At 48.9% G+C, this 18,678-nt stretch overlaps 1 protein-coding gene across 2 annotated transcripts in view; it reads right to left on the reverse strand.

Annotated features, from left to right (window-relative positions):
* CHST11 (carbohydrate sulfotransferase 11) overlaps positions 1-18,122 on the reverse strand; it is a 266,938-nt gene extending 248,816 nt beyond the window's left edge. The window contains exon 1 of one of the 2 annotated variants that reach the window (XM_040234827.1): positions 17,491-18,122. In XM_040234827.1, coding sequence (XP_040090761.1) covers positions 17,491-17,593 — 103 coding nt within the window. In that variant the 5' untranslated portion in view covers positions 17,594-18,122. Of the gene's footprint in view, positions 1-17,475 lie in introns of both variants that reach the window. The other variant, XM_040234826.1, reaches the window with a different exon arrangement.
* Positions 18,123-18,678: the final 556 nt, after the last annotated feature.

Raw genomic sequence — 18,678 nt, forward strand, 5'->3', positions numbered from 1 at the left:
CTCCTACCATTAAATGATCATAATAGAAACTATTTCAAAATGACTCCAAGTTCATTTTGAAGAAAGTGAGTTGAAAACCTTTACCCTTCTAAAGAAACATGAGTGTTTCATTCAACTGAATTTACATTTCATCACCTGAAAAACAGAAGACACTACCCTAAACCTTCTATGGCTCCTGGGCCCTCAGAATAAAATTCAAACTTCAAAGCCTTCTGAGCTCTCCAAGTTGGTGGCTGATCCACTTCTCCACCCTGGAATTCCTTCTGCCCCCAGGCATCACTCTCCTTCCTGCCTCACCCTGGTCCTAGAAGGTACCCTCACCTGGAGTGGCCTGTCCTCTCCTTCTAAATCCCCCCAGCAAATCTCTACTCACCCTTCAGGGCCCAGTGCAAACACCACCTCTCCTGTAAAGTCTTCCTCAACATCCCCCTCTGAATCAATCACCCCCGCTTGCTGAGTTCTTTGTCTCCCTTTGTAACCCCGATCACACCGGGCCCCACAGACAGTTCAGTCATGTGTGCTTCTGTCCACCTTGATAGAACAAATCTTTCTTGGACCAGTCTTTGCATGTAAATGTTTACTTTAGAACCCCCTTATTTTAATTTGCCCATGCCAGCTCTTAGTTGCACACAGGTCCCATAAATTGAGATCAAGAACCACCACTGAACCACCAGGGAAGGCCCTAGAACTCACTTTAAACCAAATTTAAGCAGCTCCCCCAGCCTCTCCGAGTTTCCACTGCCTCGTCTGTAGAATGAAGTTGATAAGTCTCTCTCTACATTACAGAGTTTGTTAGGCTATATGAGAATTAGGAGGGGCATCTGATGCTGGGAAAAACTGAGGGCAGGAGGAGAAGGGGTGACAGAGGATGAGATGGTTGGATCTCACTGACTCAGTGGACATGAGTTTGAGCAAACTCTGGGAGATAGTGAAAGATAGGGAAGCCTGGCGTGCAGCAGTCCATGGGGTCACAAAGAGTCAGACACGACTGAGCAACTGAACAACAACAAAAAGGGTTAAGTTTCAGATGGCCTTGATTAGCCAGAAGACTGTGAAGATGCCTCAGAGGACTGACATTACTTTAGCTATACATATGTGACTTCACTATCAATAACTGTTATTTAATACATGGAGTCCTAAGAGAGTCAACATTCTTTCCAAAGGGTATTGCTTAAAGCCAGGAAGGAAAACGTCCCCTTAAAAAGGAGAAGGGGATGACAAAGGATGAGATGGTTGGATGGCTTCACCTATTCGATGGACATGAATTTGACCAAGCTCTGAGAGTTGGTGATGGACAGGGAAGCCTGGCATGCTGCAGTCCATGGGGTCACAAAGAGTCGGACACGACTGAGCGACTGAACTGAACTGAAAAAAGGAAATGGGAAAAAAGAGAGAGAGAGATTGAAAAGTAAATTTAAAAACTATAATCCATCGCACAGGAAGTTCTCCAACACTTCTGAGCTGTATTCTCCAGCAAGGTAGCCCTGAGCCACATGCAGTTATGGGGCACTTGAAATGTGGCAAGTCTGAATTAAGATGTGCTTAAATGTAAACTATACACTGAATTTCTGAAGATTTAGTATAAAAAATTAAATTCAAAATATCTCAATAATTGTTCATATCTATTGCCTCTTGGATCTAGCAATCAAATGGTTAAGATTCTGCATTTCCAATGCAGGGGGTGAGGGTTTGATCCCTGGTAGGGGAAACTACGGAGAAGGCAATGGCACCCCACTTCAGTACGCTTGCCTGGAGAATCCCATGGGCGGAGGAGCCTGGTAGGCTGCAGTCCATGGGGTCGCTAGGAGTCGGACACGACTGAGCCACTTCCTTTTCACTGTCATGCATTGGAGAAGGAAATGGCAACCCACTCCAGTGTTCTTGCCTGGAGAATCCCAGGGATGGGGGAGCCTCGTGGGCTGCTGTCTATGGGGTCGCACAGAGTCAGCATGACTGAAGCAACTTAGCAGCAGCAGCAGCAGCAGCAGGGGAAACTACAGAGAAGGCAATGGCAACCCACTCCAGTACTCTTGCCTGGAAAATTCCATGGGCAGAGGAGCCTGATAGGCTGCAGTCCATGAGGTCGCTAAGAGTTGGACACGACTGAGCTACTTCACTTTCACTTTTCACTTTCATGCACTGGAGAAGGAAATGGCAACCCACTCCAGTGTTCTTGTCTGGAGAATCCCAGGGACGGGGGAACCTGGTGGGCTGCCGTCTTTGGGGTTGCACAGAGTCGGACACGACTGAAGCGACTTAGCAGCAGCAGCAGCAGCAGGGGAAACTAAGATCCCACATGCCCTGTGACATGGCCAAAAAAAAAAAAGTATTGCCTCTTAAAATGATACTACTGTAGATATTAATTTCACCTGTTGGTTTATACCTTTTTAATGTGGCTACTAGAAAGTTTAGAGTGCCATGAGCAGTTGAGGCTTCCCTGGTGCTTCAGTGGTAAAGAATCCACCTGCAATGCAAGAGTCGCAGGAAAAGAAGGTTTGATCCCTGGGCCAGGAAGATCCCCTGGAGGAGGGCACGGCAACCCCCTCCAGTATTCACGCCTGGAGAATCCCATGGACAGAGCAGCCTGGCGGGCTACAGTACATGGGGTTGCAAAGAGTCAGATACAACTGAAGTGACTTAGCACACACGCACTGTTGACAGCATCTTCTCCTGGGTGGCACTGCCCCAGCAGGGCACTCAGAGCTGGATCTGCAGACCCCTTCCTGACACACACTGGTTACAGCACTATACGGCGCTATCTTTGAGAGATGCTCACTTTTTTTGTTGCGTCTGCATCGAGCCATGGTGTTAAATGAATCGCTCTTTGCTCTCTTACATGCAGCTCACCACAGAATCATTCTTTACCACCTGAGCCACCAAGGAAGCCCAGGGAAGAATGTACTTGTTCTTTCCTTTAAAAAGAAAAACAAATTTATTCTTTATTTATTTGGCTGCACCAAGTCTTAGTCGTGGCATGTGGCATCTTCAAGCTTCGTTTCAGCATGCAGGATCCTTCGTTGCAGCATACTAACTCTTAGTTGTAGCATGTGGGATCTAGTTCCCTGACCAGGGATCAAACCCACGCCCGCTGCATTGAGAGGTCAGAGTCTTAGCCACCGGACCACCAGGGAAGTCCCAATGTACTCATTCTTTCACTCAATATTTCCTGACTGCTGCCATGGTCTATACATTTCTGTCCCCCCTAAAATTCATATACTGAAAACCTAATGCCCAAAGTGGTAATATCAGGAGGCAGGGCCATCAGGAGGCAGTTAGGGCGTGAGGGCAGAGCTCTCATGAATAGGATGAGTGCCCTTGAAAAAGAGGCCCCAGAGAGGTCCCTCAGCCTTTCTACCCTGTGGAGATACAAGAAGTCAAACGTCTGTCCTTTATAATCCACCCGGTCAGTGGGGTTTTGTTGCAGCAGCTCAGACAAGGTAAGCCACTACTATCACCAGGACTGGCCTGCTCCTGACGAGCCAGTGCACAAACACGTAATAACCGAGCTGTGCACATGCAGAGTACCACGGGACCTGCCCCCTTCCTCTGACCAAAAGGAGATGGATCTTGGTTTTGCACAGGAAGTAACATATAAACTGGACTTTTACCTTAAGACAAATCCAAGCTGAAGAGAGGTGAGTGTCATCCAAACACAGGTGATAGCATGGGCCCCAAGAGGGGATGAGCTCACCAAGGCTGGTGTGCACGGTAGGAAGAGAAGGTACTGCCACTCATGTCCCACACAAAGCCCACAGCTGCGCTGAAGGCCCTTATAAAATCATTACCTCTTGACCTAATTAGCTAAAACCAAGCACATGTAGGTGGGATACGCCGATGAGATAAAGAGTACAGGCTCTGGTGTCAGACCTGAGCAGGAATCCTGTTCCGACTTTTCAGCTCTGTGACCTCAGGCAAGCTCCTCAGCCTCCCAAAGCCTCAGTTTCCTCATCTGTACAATGGGATTGGTAAGTGCCCACCTCACCAGGCTGTGGTAAAGAGTCAATGTGATTATCTAAGTACAGCAGCTGGCATGCTGTCTGATACATAGTATCACTAACTGATCATCTCATTACTGCTATTTTCAGTAAAGTACCAGAAAAACAGGGAATCTAAGTAAGGATTTCCTAGCTACTGATGTTCTGGGCTGGAGTATTCTTCATTGTAGGAGGCTGTCCCGTGTATTGTAGGATGTTTACCAGCATCCCTGACCTCTGTTCATTAGAAGCCAGTAGGACCCACCTGCCCAGCTGAGCCAACCAAACTGTCTCCAGACATTGACACAGGTCCCCTGCCATGTGGAAAAGAAGGGAGCAAAACTGTCACCCGTTGAGAACCCCAGCTCTAAATCAATTAGATAAGGCAGAAAAAGTTCATCCAGAGGACCACATGCTTTTTCAACTTGGACCCTGACCCTCACCCCATATAAGGAACAAGCTTGCCCCAACCTTGGGGAGTAAGCAAGCAAGGGGACTTGTTTGTTGCTGGTTTCCACCTGCTGCAACAGGGGCACCAATAAAGCCCTGCCTGAAAAAAAAGAACTCCAAGCACTGATAGACTTTTCCATCCTCTGTTAAGTATCAAGCCCAGCAGGGACTGTCTGAAGGGCCAGAGGTGGAGCAGAAGAGCATTAGACAGGTCCTTGGTCTCAGGCCAAAGAACCCTGTGTGTGTGTGCATGCCTCGACTCTTTGCAACCCCATGGACTATACCCTGACAAGCTCCTCTGGTCCATGGGATTTTCCAGGCAAGAATACTGAAGTAGGTTGCTACTTCCGTCTCTAGGAGATCTTCCTGACCCAGGGATCAAACCCAAGTCTCCTACATTGGCAGGTGCATTCTTTACTACTAAGCCCCCTAGGAATCCTAAAGAACCCAGGGCCTCCCCCAACTCAGAAGCACAGTCTTTCGACTGCATCTCAGTACCTGCTCTGGTGACGGTGGGCAGAAATGGGCCTCTGCCCGTGCTCTGAGTGCCAGCCTGCCAAGGAGGCTCCACCCCTGCAGATAAGAGTTGGGAGGACTGGCCCCTGTGCGAGAAGAACCCAGAAAGTCCTCCTGTGCACACTTCAGGCTTGAATGTGGAGACCAAGGATAATTAGTTCTGTCCCGTGTAACGCACCCTGACATTCCACAGCGACTCCTCTTCCGAAATGACTTCCATCCTCCTCAGCGTTCAGCTGCAGAAACGGCACTGACGGGTGGCCTGTGCTGTATTTTTCAAGTGCCACTTTTTTAAAGTTTGTGGGAACCTGAGAGGTAACTGTGTGCATAATGGGGTGGGGGGGAGCTATGGTCTCTGCATTTGGTGTGAAACCACAAAGCTGATTTTTTACCAGATAAACTCAGCTTTTGCAAAACACTCCAAGCTCCACGGAGGCAGTGCTAAGTGTTGGCCTTGGCAGGGAAGGTGTGACAGTACAGCAGATGGAGGGTCAGACATCCAGAAAGATGGTGTCACTGGGGCCAAAAAGCAGGACCCTTTCGGCAAACCTTACAGGATAGGTCACACCTACGAAACAGATAAAACATTTGCTCAAGATTCCAGCAGGATGCATTACAAGAGTACTGCCATCAACATGAATAAAAGCTTAGAACGAGGAACAGTGTACCTATTTTAAAAATGTATGTATACTGTTTTTGCACCCATCTTCAATGTATTTTCACATCTCTTTTCTCATTTAATCTTCCCCACTACCAAGGAAAAGAAGTAATACTACACTACCTTCCCTTGGCAAATGAGGAGACCAAATCTCTGAGTTGGTGACTTGTAATCAATCAATTATTAAGCCCCTACAATGTGCCAGGCACTTTCCCAAGTCATTGAGTGTGGCCAGGTACTATGCCAGACACCACTGAAGCGTGGAGAGTCTTAACGGATTTCTCCAAAAGAAGAGTCGTTGGCCCATGGCTAGGATGACGATCTGATGGGAGGAAAGATCCCACCCTGTGCGGGAAGTCTAGCATCCTTGTCTCTGCCTGATAAACTGATGTCCTCAATCTTTGGGACAAACAAGCACATCATGACATATTTCCAAATGTGGAGGCCAGGGAGAGCCCCCAAACTGAGAGCCCCAACTAGACATTTAGAGAAAGAGTCAGACAGCCATGGTTTAATTCTAGAGTCATCAGTTCTTGTGTGACCTCAGACAAGTCACATTCTCTATGCCCTAGTCTCCTGTGTGCTGCTGTGTTAAGTCACTTCAGTCATGCCTGACGCTCTGCAAGCCTATGGACTGTATCTGGCCAGGTTCCTTTATCTATGAGATTCTCCAGGCAAGAATACTGGATTGCCATGCCCTCCTCCCCTCCAGGGGATCTTCCCAACCCAGGGATCAAACCCACATCTCTTGTGTCTCCCGCATTGGCAGGCGGGTTCTTTACTACTAACGCCACCTGGCAAGTCCACCCTAGTCTCCTACCCTCCTTGTAAAATGGTGATTACAAGAGATGAACCCTGTAAGATCCCTATAGGGAATATGTAATACATATTAAACACCTGACCTACGTCAGCCTCCAGGAAATAATACCCAATAAATAGCTGTATGCACAAATGTGCGTTTGTCAATGCACCCCCTTGAACCCTCATCTCCTTTGATCCTAAAGCCCTCTTCTCAGGGAACCTTTCCTGATCACTCTATTTAGAAGTGATCACTCACTGCTTCCATTTCACATCTTCCTTCCTGGCTTTATTTTTTTTCTCTGCAGCACTTGTCACCATCCAACAGACTCAATGGTTCAAACATGCATTTGTTTATATTATGTCTCCCCGCCTCAAGTCTTGTCCACTTGGGTCCCTGCTGTATCTCCAGCACCCAGCACGGAGTCTAACTCTCAACAGCATTCAACCAAACCATTCTGAGTGATGTCAAATGGACACAGTAGACAGTCAGCCTGAAAGCTAATCCTGGGCTGCAAATTCTGTGCTTTTTTTCGCCATAGTGAATGACCATGAACAATGGCCCTGAAGGTAAGATATGTCAACCGTTAAGAAATGTAAAGTGTTACAACACTACCTTAGAGGAGCCTTTGTGTTCTCCCTCTTCTGGGATTCTTTGAAATGAGCAGTTTCTAACAGAAACTGCCTGTTGAACTGGTGTTGCCTTTGTGGGTCTTTTTCACAAGGCCTTTAAGATAACCACTTAAGCTGAAGATTGACATGGATTTCAACATTTACATTGCTGGGCTTGAAACTCGCTCAGTCATGTCCAGCTCTTTGCAACCTCATGGACTACAGCCCGCCAGGCTCCCCTGTCCATAGAATTCTCCAGGCAAGAATACTGGAGTGGGTTGCCATTTCCTCCTCCAGGGAATCTTCCCGACTCAGGGACTGAACCTGGGTCTCCTGCACTGCAGGTGGATTCTTTACCATCTGAGCCACCAGGAAAGCCCTCTTTATTTCTATCCATACCCATCTGAGTGAGACCTGAACTCCAGTGATACTGGAAATATCAGTCCTAGCCACACCACATGTCTAATGCCAAACTCTGACTCACCACTGTCAGAACTATCTTTAGAACTAAGCAGCACTAACTGTGTGTACGTGCTTAGTCACTCAGTTAGTTTGACTCTTTGGGACCCCATGGACTGTAGTCAGCCAGGCTCCTCTGTTCATGGGATTCTCCAGGCGAGGATACCGAAGCAGGTTGTCATTTCCTCCTCCAGGGGATCTTCCCGACCCAAGAATCAAACCCATGTCTCCTACATCTCTTGCATGGGCAGGTAGATTCTTTACCACTGAGCCACCTGGGTGGCAAACTATACTTTTACCCAAACTTGACTGTGGTGGGTCTGACAATCACCAACTACATTCAAGACCAGTCTCCACCCTAGGTTCCAAAGTCTAGCCAACACACTCCAACTATCACAAAGGGGCCTGGAAAGGAAACATCAGGGCTTCCATTTTCATTGAATTTAGAAAAAGAAATTTAATGTTAAAAACGTGAATAAATGTAAAATACGAATTGGAACAAACACCCTCATCTAACCTGTTGTACCAAGTTACATGCATTTATGAAATTCAGGCATCCCAAGGAGGTAGACAGAGAGGGACCAAGGAAATCAGTCAACCCACTGCTCTAAGATCACCATTTACAACTGAATCCCAAGTAGATTTACAGATTACATCATCTACTTTTACCTAAACTAGTCCTCACTAAGTGGAATAGAGGCTTAAAGAGATTCCAGTCAAGAAGCTTCGAGGGAATGCCCAGGTGATCCAATGGATAGGTCTCAGCCCTTCCACTGCCGAAGCCTTGGTTGGGCTTCCCTGGTGGTTCAGTTGGTGAAGGAATCTGTCTGCAATGTGGGAGACCTGGGTTCCATCCCTGGACTGGGAAGATCCCCTGGAGGAGGGCATGGCAACCCACTCCAGTATTCTTGCCTGGAGACTCCCCACGGACAGAGGAGTCTGGCAGGCTACAGTCCATAGGGTCGCAAAGAGTCGGACATGACTGAGCGACTAAGCACACACACACAGAGGAACTAAGACCCCGCAAGCTGCAAAAATTAAAAATAAAAAAACTGCAGCTTGGAGACAATACTCATAATGCATGCACATATTATGCGCACAAAAAAATGCACAGAAGAAAATTCCTCTCTCTCCCTCAGTCTTGTATGCCACGTGCTGCACGCTAAGTCGCTTCGGTCATGTCCGACTCTTTGTGACCCTGTGGACTGCAACCCTCCAGGCTCCTCTGTCCATGAGATCCTCTAGGCAGGAGGACTGGAGTGGGGTGGCATGCCCTCCTCCAGGGGAATCTTCCTGACCCGGGGATCGAACCTGTGTCTCTTAGGTCTCCTGCATTAGCAAGTGGGAACCTGGGCACCACTGGCGCCCCTGGGAAATGCCACATTACAAGGTAAAAAGGGTAAAAGAATCGGAGCTGACTGGGAGTTCGCTAACAGAATTTCCCAGATGGTAATGAACATGTGGGTTTACAATAACTATTGTTAGAAACAGAAACATCCTTATCCTACATATTTAGATAATGGGAATAATATGAATACACTTACTATAAGCAAAATAGATGGGAGATGGCTGCTCACATATGTTTTACCAATAGGGAGTGGTGAGCACTCTGGATGTCTGCTCATCACCCATTCTACTCCCTTCTAGAAAGTCTTTCTATACAGTAAGGGCTGTTGATTTAAAAGCTATGTTTCCCAGCCATCCTGGTTCTGAAACTAAGGTTCTGAATGTGAGTTTGGCTCCCCTAGACAGAAGCACTGACTTCAGATTTAGAAAGAGGCTATAGGTGAGAGGCCACCTCCCTGTCTTAAAGGTTTTCTTCAGCCTCCCGATGACGTGAGAATGATGAGGGGTTTTGGCAACACTCTCTGGGACCACTCTCTGGCTTGCTGGGTGTTGAGAGGTGGCTCTAGGAGCATCCCAATTCTGGGACCAAGATTTCTGATCCCAGGGTCCCAGTGTCATTAGGTTGTTCTTGGATTTGGTAGTTCCAAAGATAGTTTCAGAGGCAGCAGCACACTGAGTGGGTCAGTTGTTTTGAGTAGCCAGGCCTGTAGATGTTTGCTTCTATGTTGTTACATATGCAACTACTATTACCTGAGGCTAATTCCTAGAGGCCCAGCTGAGAGCCCTATGCTTCTCTGTGTGTGCATGCTCAGACACGACTGAGCAAGCCCATGGACTGTAGCCCGCCAGGCTCCTCTGTCCTTGGGATTTTTCAGTCAAGACTACTGGAGTGGGTGGCCATCTCCTCCTCCAGGGGATCTTCCCGACCCAGGGATCGAAGCTGCATGTCCGGCATATCCTGCACTGGCAGGTGGATTCTTGACCACCAGCCTTCCCAGCTTTTTTAAGGACCAGATTCCCTCCATTAAATACCTTTCTGCTTAAATACCTAGACCCCTTCCCAGTTCACACCCTGAAGCCTGGCCGAATCCTAGCAAGCCAGAAGTAAAGAGGTCTGAGAAACAAAGCAGACCATACCAGAAGCTCTTCCCTCTGGGCTTATGCATCTTGGTGAGATGGGCACAGGGGCGGAAGAGGCATCTTTGCCAGTCACTTATTTACTCTTTAAATGTTTCCTAAGTACCCCTGGGCCAAGCTTAGAGGCTATAAAGAGGAACTTGGCAGAGGTTCCTCAAAAGAGGAACATGTACCGAATACAAGTAAACAAACAACTACCATGCATTTCTGAAGAAGATTCTTGAGAGTCCCCTGGACAGCAAGGAAGTCAAACTAATCAATCCTAAAGGAAATCAACCCTGAATATTCACTGGAAGGACTGATGTTGAAGCTAAAGCTCCAATACTTTGGCCACCTGATGCAAAGAGCCAACTCGAAGAAGACCCTGATGCTGGGAAAGATTGAGGGCAGGAGGAGAAGGGGACGACAGAGGATAAGATGGTTGGATGGCATCACAGACTCAATGGACATGAGTTTGAGTACACTTCAGGAGTTGGTGATGGACAGGGAAGCCTGGTGTGCTGCAGTCCATGGGGTCAAAAAGAGTCGGATATGACTTAGCAACTAAACAACAACAGAAAAGGGAATGACCAAGGCCATGGGAGTTCAGCAGCCTGGAAAGAAAGCAAAATCCACACTGGTGACATTTTCCCCAAACAACGTCACGAAGTCTATTTCTCTGTGATCTTCCAGAGTTGAAAGTGAAAGTGAAGTCGCTCAGTCGTGTCCAACTCTTTATGACCCCATGAACTGTAGCCTATCAGGCTCCTCCGTCCATGGGATTTTCCAGGCAAGAGTGCTGGAGTGGATTGCCATTTCCTTCTCCAGGGGACTTTCCCGACCCAGGAATCGAACCCAAGTCTCCTGCATTGCAGGCAGACGCTTTACCGTGGGAGCCATCAGGGAGTTGAGCCCCATATTAAATAACTCACTTCCCCACGTTCCTATTCTGTCTCTTACCAACCTCATCAGATGAATCAGAAAGAGATACAAGCCCTGTGGCTCTGAAAATAGGTACAAATTTCCCAGGTACAGCAGAAAAGACTGAAAGGCCTGCCGACCAGCAAAGCCTTTAAGAAGCAGGTGATCAGGATTAATCAGGTACACCCCCCGCCCCGGGCCCTCAGCTGGAGCCTAAGTGCCATTTTTATCACCTTACTGAGATTCTGAGGTATGCCACAGTGTACAGAATGTACTTTCACAATTTACAGAGGTGGGTCCAAGGGCATCAACTATAAGAATCACTGTTACTTTATGTTCCACTAAGAAAATAAAGGCTATGCATTAAAGGTCAGCACAGCACTAAGATACCATCAGTTACAACAAGTCAAATGTCAGAAAGGTGAAAAGAATGAGTGTTTTACAATTGATTAAATATAGTAATTCACAGGAGCAGGCAGAGGGGGTATGTCCAACTAGGACCTGGGTCTTTCACTCCCAAATCATTGATCCATTCCTTCTCTATTTTTCTTGAATGCCTCCAGAAGTCAGGGGCTGTTGGTTTCCATCTATGAATGCTGTGGATCACGCCTTAGACATTTCAAGAATTTCCCAACACAAACTCAGTTAAAAGTCCTGTCAAATTGGTTTCGTTTTATTTTGTTCTGAGTTACACATTACTGCTTTAAAAAACTGGAAAAAGGGCGTGGTCTAGTTTGGAGGTGAGGGAGAGGCAGAGGTTGATGGAGGAGACGTGGGATTTACACAGTAAACACTTCCCCCACCTGCACTGTCGTGCTGCTTGAAGATAACACAGAAGTGCAAGTAAGAGGCTTTGCGCTTGTCCACCCATTCCACAACCCCTCCCCCAAGAGTCCTCAGCCCAAACTCTGCCAGAGCTTCCCATCCTGTCGCCAGTCAAGGCCAAGATCCACACAATCTCTCTGCACCTTCTGGTCTTAGCTGCTTCCTCCCTCTGCTCCAGGCACTCAGAGCTGCCTGCCATGCGAGGTCCTGCCTCAGGGAACAGACCTGGAATATCCTATCTGGGACTGGGTTGACATGTGGCCAGCTCCTTCACTTCTTCCCATCTCTGCTCTCCAATGTCAACTTGTCAGTGACATCCTATAATGACCTCTGTATTAAACTGCAACCCTGGCCTCTCACATCCCTATTCATATCTCTTGCTTTGTTCTTCTCTCTTCACACCATCTGACACATCACCTGTGTATGTAACTTCTGTACTTCCTTAAAGTCTGCCTGTACCTCACTCGAAGGTAAGTTCCATGAGGGCAGAAATAATGTTTTATGGTATCCCCAGTGCCCAGAACAATACCCGGCATAGAGTAGAGGAGAGAAAGAGACAGAGAAACAAAGAGCAACTCTGATCTCAAACGGTGATGAATCACATCTGATGTAAGATGCATCAAATTACAAGTTCTAGGAATTTTTAACGTACAGATCAGACTATTCAATGACCTCAGGGGAGGGACTGCCTCACTCTTCATTTGTGATAAAGATGGGGGTCTCAAAATTCAAGAGAAGAAAAACAAAAAAGAGAAAATGAATACATAAAACTACTTCTGGTTTTTTTCAGAATCTGCCCTTACCAGTGGCTGTGCCTTTCATGAAAGTCTTTCCATTCACTGTCCCCAGATTAAGAAGAGCTTTGTCCTCTTGGTAGATTTAAGAAGGGAAAGGGTGGTGCCCACTTGTAAGCCTTTGATTTCCTGTTTTTAAATGGTTGTGGCCAATACAGTTCATAAGCAAAATGGCTTTTCATCCAGATAAATATAAACAGCCACCCCTTCTGCTGGCGGGTTGATTCTCCCACCCCTTGTCCATCAGAAACCCCCCCAACCACTCTTCCTCCGGTGCCTGATCACCACTTTTATCTCAGAGGCAACAAAATGAGGATTCCTGGACAGCAGATCTAACTGTTGAAGTAAATTGCCTAAGTGTATCTGTCTCATCTTTGAGCAGCTATGAAACTCCCCACGGAGGTGCAAACATTTAAACCGCCAAGGGGAGACCAGATGCTGGAAACATCTTATCTTTCAGCTATTTGATGCAGTTTCCAGGATTTATAACAGTGTCACATTTGAGAACTTCCTGACTTCTTTTCAAAAGAAGTTTCAGATATATAAGAGAACAGCCCCTACAACCTGGTCTAACTCCAAATTCATTTCATGTATCAGCACAAAGATTCTTTAAAATTAAATACGTGCAGAAAGAAAAAAAAAAACACGATACCAGACTGGCACTCTGCAAAGTAATGGGGATGGGAGGTTAGAGGTATAGGCAACCCTATAAATTTAAAAGTTTGTGGCTAAGTTTTCTGTTTTTCAACTTAATTACTGGTCACTATAATGACCATAATGATGTATTTGTCTAAAATACATATTACCTATCAAACAAGGTACAAAATTCAGAATAGGATCTCAATTATTTTTTTTAATATATATATTCTCTAATAGGAAAAAAGGACCCCTTGCCTCTGGTGGTAGATTAATGGATGATTGCTTGTCTTCTGTACCTCCTAAATTTTCTAAAATGAGCACATATTACTTTTATAATTAGGTTAAAATTATAATGCAAGTGTTTTACATCCAATCTAACCAAGTGAACTACAAAGGGGTAACCAAGGAAGCCTTTAAATAAAGGGTATAATCTTCCAATACATTTGACCAAGGCAAAGAAATCCCAGGCGACAGTGAAAATAAACATTAAAAAAAAAAAAAAAAAGAAAACAGAGGAAGCAAAAGAAGAAAGGCTTTCTCCCCAGGCTTCTCTCTCATGAACAGGAGCTTTCAAACAAAACCACAACCCTACGGAGTAACACAAAAGGAAGGTTCAGGGGAGCCACCTTCACACACTCAGCACAAATGCAGCCTGGGGGTCTTTCAGCTCTGCCTAGCCCGCCCCAAGACACAGCTCCATCAAAGGCCGCCTGTCTGGGGCAGGTACCCGAGACAAGTCACTGGTCAGGAGGCGATCGCTGATGGACGCAAACCTGTGCAGAAAGCACAGGCATGGCGCTCCGTTCTCACTGAGATCAGGAGCAGTTCACGCCCACAGAGGGTGTCTCTCCTGCAGATGGGTTTCTACAGGTCAGTGGCTAAAAGAGACCAAGCTTCCCCCTACCCAAGACACCCAGCCTCACTGTCTCACACTTTGGGGCAGCAACTCTAGGCCAAGAGGAACGTTCTGTCTGGGGTGTGATGAGCTTAAACCTGACCCACGACTTGAGGGATCTCAGAGACCAGAAGGGTAAAGAAGCGTCCAGACCTTGTCTCCAGTGTCCCACACCCCTCTCAAGAGAGCCAGACTTACTGACGAGGCATTCTTGGCAAGGTTTGACACAACTTCCCAAAAATTGGAGAAGCAGGTCTCCTAGAATCTAGTCACTTCATTCATTCATCCAGCAAATACTTTACTGAGAAACTACTATGGGCTGGGCATTGTGCCAGACACTGGGATTAGAATAGGGCCTAAAACCCAGACCCTGCCCTAAGACTATTAACTTAGAGTGTCAAAGACCTAAAGAAAGCTGCCTGTGCTGACAAGGAGCCCACTTCTGCTGAACCCAACAACCAAATTAAAGATCAATTACTCAAGTTGCTGTATTAGAAAAGTACAAAAGACAATGAATCCCAGATTAGAATCAGAGGAACAGCCAGCCAGCCCCTCGCCAGCTTGTCTCTGTTTATTCCCTTCCTCCTCACACACTCCAGGTATTCTCTAGCCATCAATGAAGCCAGGGATCCATTTCTTTTTGGAATACTACATTTCTATTTCAGATAGGAATAGAAATAGCCTCTCTGCCAGAGGGCTCCTAATTTTTAGCAACACAATCTGTGCCATGCTGTGGTCCCTTCTGCCTCTCCCAGGGTGATCTAGAGAAATGGAAACTGCAGTGCCAGGCTAAAAGATCAGCTGTCACAACCCGAAATCCTTCAGAGAAGCAAAGAGCAGCTAACTTTTAAGGAAATTCCAAGCAGTAGGAAAAAGAGATAGCATCAGTTGTCATCAAGAGCATAGTTTAATAAAATGTGTGTGGGGGGGGTGTGTGTGTAAATGTTTAATATTAATTTCAATGTATATTTTTATGTCCCATATCATAATAAACTATTGGCATGGAGTTTTCATGGAACAGTGAAACAATTATACATAATTCAAAATAAGGAAGACCTTTCAGTTGAATGTAGACCAATACAGTTCTACATTCAATAGAACATATTGAAAGTAGTCTTTGCTATAGACTGGTGGAAAATAACAGACGAGTATACTCATATAAGCAAAGAATCCACAAATGCCATTTGGGGGTTGGAAGTGGGACCAGGAAGGGAAGCCAAGGTTGAGAGCAGAGGGTCAACGATGGCAAATCCTTATCTGGAAAGCCTTGGCAAAGCTTCTGTCCCTGGTACCGAAAAGTCAGACTGAAAGCAGCTAACACCACTTTCAAGCCAATTTAATATTCCAACTAGGGCTGGAAATTTTCGCAAAGTGTCAGTTACAAGTTGGAAATTTCTTCCTGGTATTCCTGGCTGGAAAGTTATTTCCTAAATCTCACACAGGGTAAGAGAAACATAGGATGCTTGAAAATCATGGGCAGCAACAGTCTTACTAGTTAGTATCTCCCTGGACAACTAACAGGTACAGATAAGTTATAGCCCGTTCCTGCTGGAGACTAACACCTCACTGTCCCAGGCATTTCCGCAGAGAACTACCTGGCACGTTAGGTCCAGGCAAAACTTAAGTGGCCTAAACACATCTGTAGTGTCTAGACCAAATCATTCAGCTCTTTGTTTGAGCTATTGGGCCCCCAGTGTATTTGCACACCACCCAGTCCCCCAGCCCTCTGGGCGGAGCCTGGCCCAGGACACAGCAGTCTGTCTGGTCATGCCCATTGCAACCACTGCCTGGTTGCCGGCAGGCAAGCCAGGTCCATTTTTAAATTCCCTAAGAAGTTTCACAACCACTGGTTTGGGTGAGGAGACAAACACCGCTGCAGTTTGCTGACATAAAACTAAAAATACCCAGCTGCAAACAAAAGCCACCCTTTACCAGGCTAGCTCCGACGTCCTGAGGTTACATGTGGTAGTGTCAGGCCATGCCAGACTGAGACCTTACTCTTGGCCAAGGGGCCGCCTTAACAACTCCTCCAGGCCCAGCCAGGCAGAGGGGCCGTTCTGTCGGAGCTGTCAAGGAATCCCCAAGTTTGATGGAAAGAACAGCTTTGGTCCTGTGCCACCACCCATAGCAGGCTAGATGAATTCGGCGCTGCCTCTGGATCAGATACACACAGAAAGCAGAACATAACTCTATAGCCCTGGAAGGAAATGGGCTTCCAGCTCCCTCCTTGCAATTATAAAAGCAAATTATTGCCATGACTATACTGAGAAAGGCAACTGGGAGACGTGACTGGTAGATCTGGGAGCCCATGTGGTCCAGAGGGGGCCTGCTGGGGGCCAGGGCATGGAAGATCACGACTCCACTGCGAGAGGCCGGTTTCCCCGGAAGCTTCTCGGGAAGGTTTTACCTGTTGGGCTTCGGAGTGGAGCTGCGATCCGGGGGCCACCACGCTCCAGGCCGCCCGTCCCTCCCAAACTTTCCTTCCCGCCCCTCGGAAGGGGCAGCCTCGTCCCTCTCCGAGTCCAGATTTCAGGTGTGGAACTTGTCTAACCCACCCGGGACTGCGGGGAGGCGCAGGGTGGGGGTGGGGCGGGTTTCCTTCGCACACGGCCCCGCGAGCTCCGGGGGATTCCGGATGCTCAGAACCCACGAGTGGGGGGCGGGGTGTGTGTGTGGGGGTGCAACTGACGGTCAGCCCAGAACCGACCAAAGTTTCCTCCTAAACTAAAGCGGCGCGATACCAAGGCTCTGAGTACCCCCGAACACAGGGTCGCGAGCCGCTCTGTGAGGGAGGGAGCAGGCCCCGTGGCACCAGCCGCAAGGTCAATGCGGAGCCGCGCACCGGGGGCTAGCAGCCGGCGCCGGGACCCAACCCCAGCTGGTGCGGGGGGCAATGTCGGGCACCCCCAATCTCTCCCTCCACCCGCTCGACGCGGCGCCGAAACCCGCACACGTGGGAGCCTACCCTCAGGCTCCCAAGCTCGCGGCCAGACGAGCAACCTCGCCCGGCGCTCATCCTTCGTCCCCGGCCCCCCACCAGGAAGAGGCAGCTCTCTGGGTAGCGGGGTGACTGGCTCCCGGCGCCTCTTTCAACCTCGGATCTCGGCAGAAGCGAGGAGGGAGTTTCGTTCTCTTCAAACTGATCCTCCACCCCCAGGAGCTTCCCACAACCTCTACCTTGCTCTGCTACCTCGCAGACAGACAAGAGACACAAAGAAAAAAAAAAAAAATCTACCGCCCCTCTGGTCCCATCCTCCAGCCTGGAGTTGGGAGGAAGAAGAGGAAGGAGTATATCTTTTCTCCCCAGCCCGACTCGGGGATCCGGGCAGATCCGGTCAGCAAGGAACCCCGAGGTGGCCCAGAGAGAAGAGGTAAGGTTGGAAGAGTCAGAAACCAGCCACGGTGAGCGAGGGAGCGAGAGCACGAGAAAGAAGAAAATATCCAACAAAACCACGCTAACGCGCCCCCTACCTGGGTGCAACATACTTTGGAAATAGAAGATGACCAGGATAAAGGATCCCAAGCAAGTGGCCAGCACCATCCGGCAAATTCTGTTCATCCTCATCACTTCCAACAGCGCCGGCTTCATGGCTTTGTCCTGGCTACGGGAACCCGGGTGTCCGGGAGGCGCTCCCGGAGCGCAGGAGCGGGGACCCCGCGGCGCGGAGCGGAGCCCGGGAGGCGCAGGACAGGGCTGGGCAAGGATCGCTGGGAGGATAGGGGTTGGCTTCGCGGCTGCTCTCGGAGCCCCCAGCCCCGGGCAGGGGTGTGGAAGGCGCCGGAGTTGCTCTGGAAGTGCGGAGATGCGTGGACCCGCCGGCTGCGCGCCGTTGCTCCTCCCGCGGCTCCTCCTCGCCTCTCCGCCGCCGCCGCCTCCGCTCCCGCCGGCGGCCGCCGCTGCCTCCTCACGGGCCGGGCGACTGGGGTGCGAGCGGTGATGCTGATGGTGGTGCCGCCGCCGCCGCCGCCGCCGCTGCCGCTGCGCTGGCCGCTGTGGCTGTCGGACCGGCCCCCTCCCTCCTCTCCAAAGGCTACTTCATTGCGCTCCAATGATCTATATATTTCGGAGCTGGGTTTTACCAAAAGCAACTCGCAGCCCCCGGCGAGGGGAGGGCGCCTGCGGAGAGCCGGGCGGAGGGCGGGACCGGAGCGTCGGGGCGGAGCGTCTCGCTCCCCCCGCCCCTACCCGGGATTTGGTCGCGTCCAGCTGTTTCCCGGGGAGTGCGCGCCGCGCTCCGCAGGGTCCCAAAGGCCCTCAGTCCCGGGTCCGGCCGGCCGCCGTCTGGAGCTTGTGTGTCAGCGTTTCCATGACAAAACCCGGAGGAAAAACATACGAATAAAATCGCCTCGGTGCCGCCACCCACTCCTGCCGGCGCGTGAAGAGGGAAGTGGTGGGATTCGGGTCCGGCACGCGAAGCGCGAAGGGGTCCGGCGGTTTGTGCTGATTTCAAAGCCCTAGGCAAGGTAGCCGGCAAGTTGTCCCAAGCTCCCTAGGAGCGAGTGCTCTTTACCCGAGTCGCGGAATAGGGAGGTTTCGTTTTTCTTTTTCCCTTTTTTCCCCTTTCCAATGGCAGCCCAGCGCGAGCGACGTTTTGGAAAGGGGTTAAAGACGTCTGGCTTCAGGTCAAGGTTAGGAAAACTGCATAACTCGCAGGGGTCAGTCTCTCTCTCTCT

This window comes from Oryx dammah, unplaced genomic scaffold (assembly GCF_014754425.2).
Source record: "Oryx dammah isolate SB20612 unplaced genomic scaffold, SCBI_Odam_1.1 HiC_scaffold_29, whole genome shotgun sequence".
Lineage (NCBI taxonomy): Eukaryota > Metazoa > Chordata > Mammalia > Artiodactyla > Bovidae > Oryx > Oryx dammah.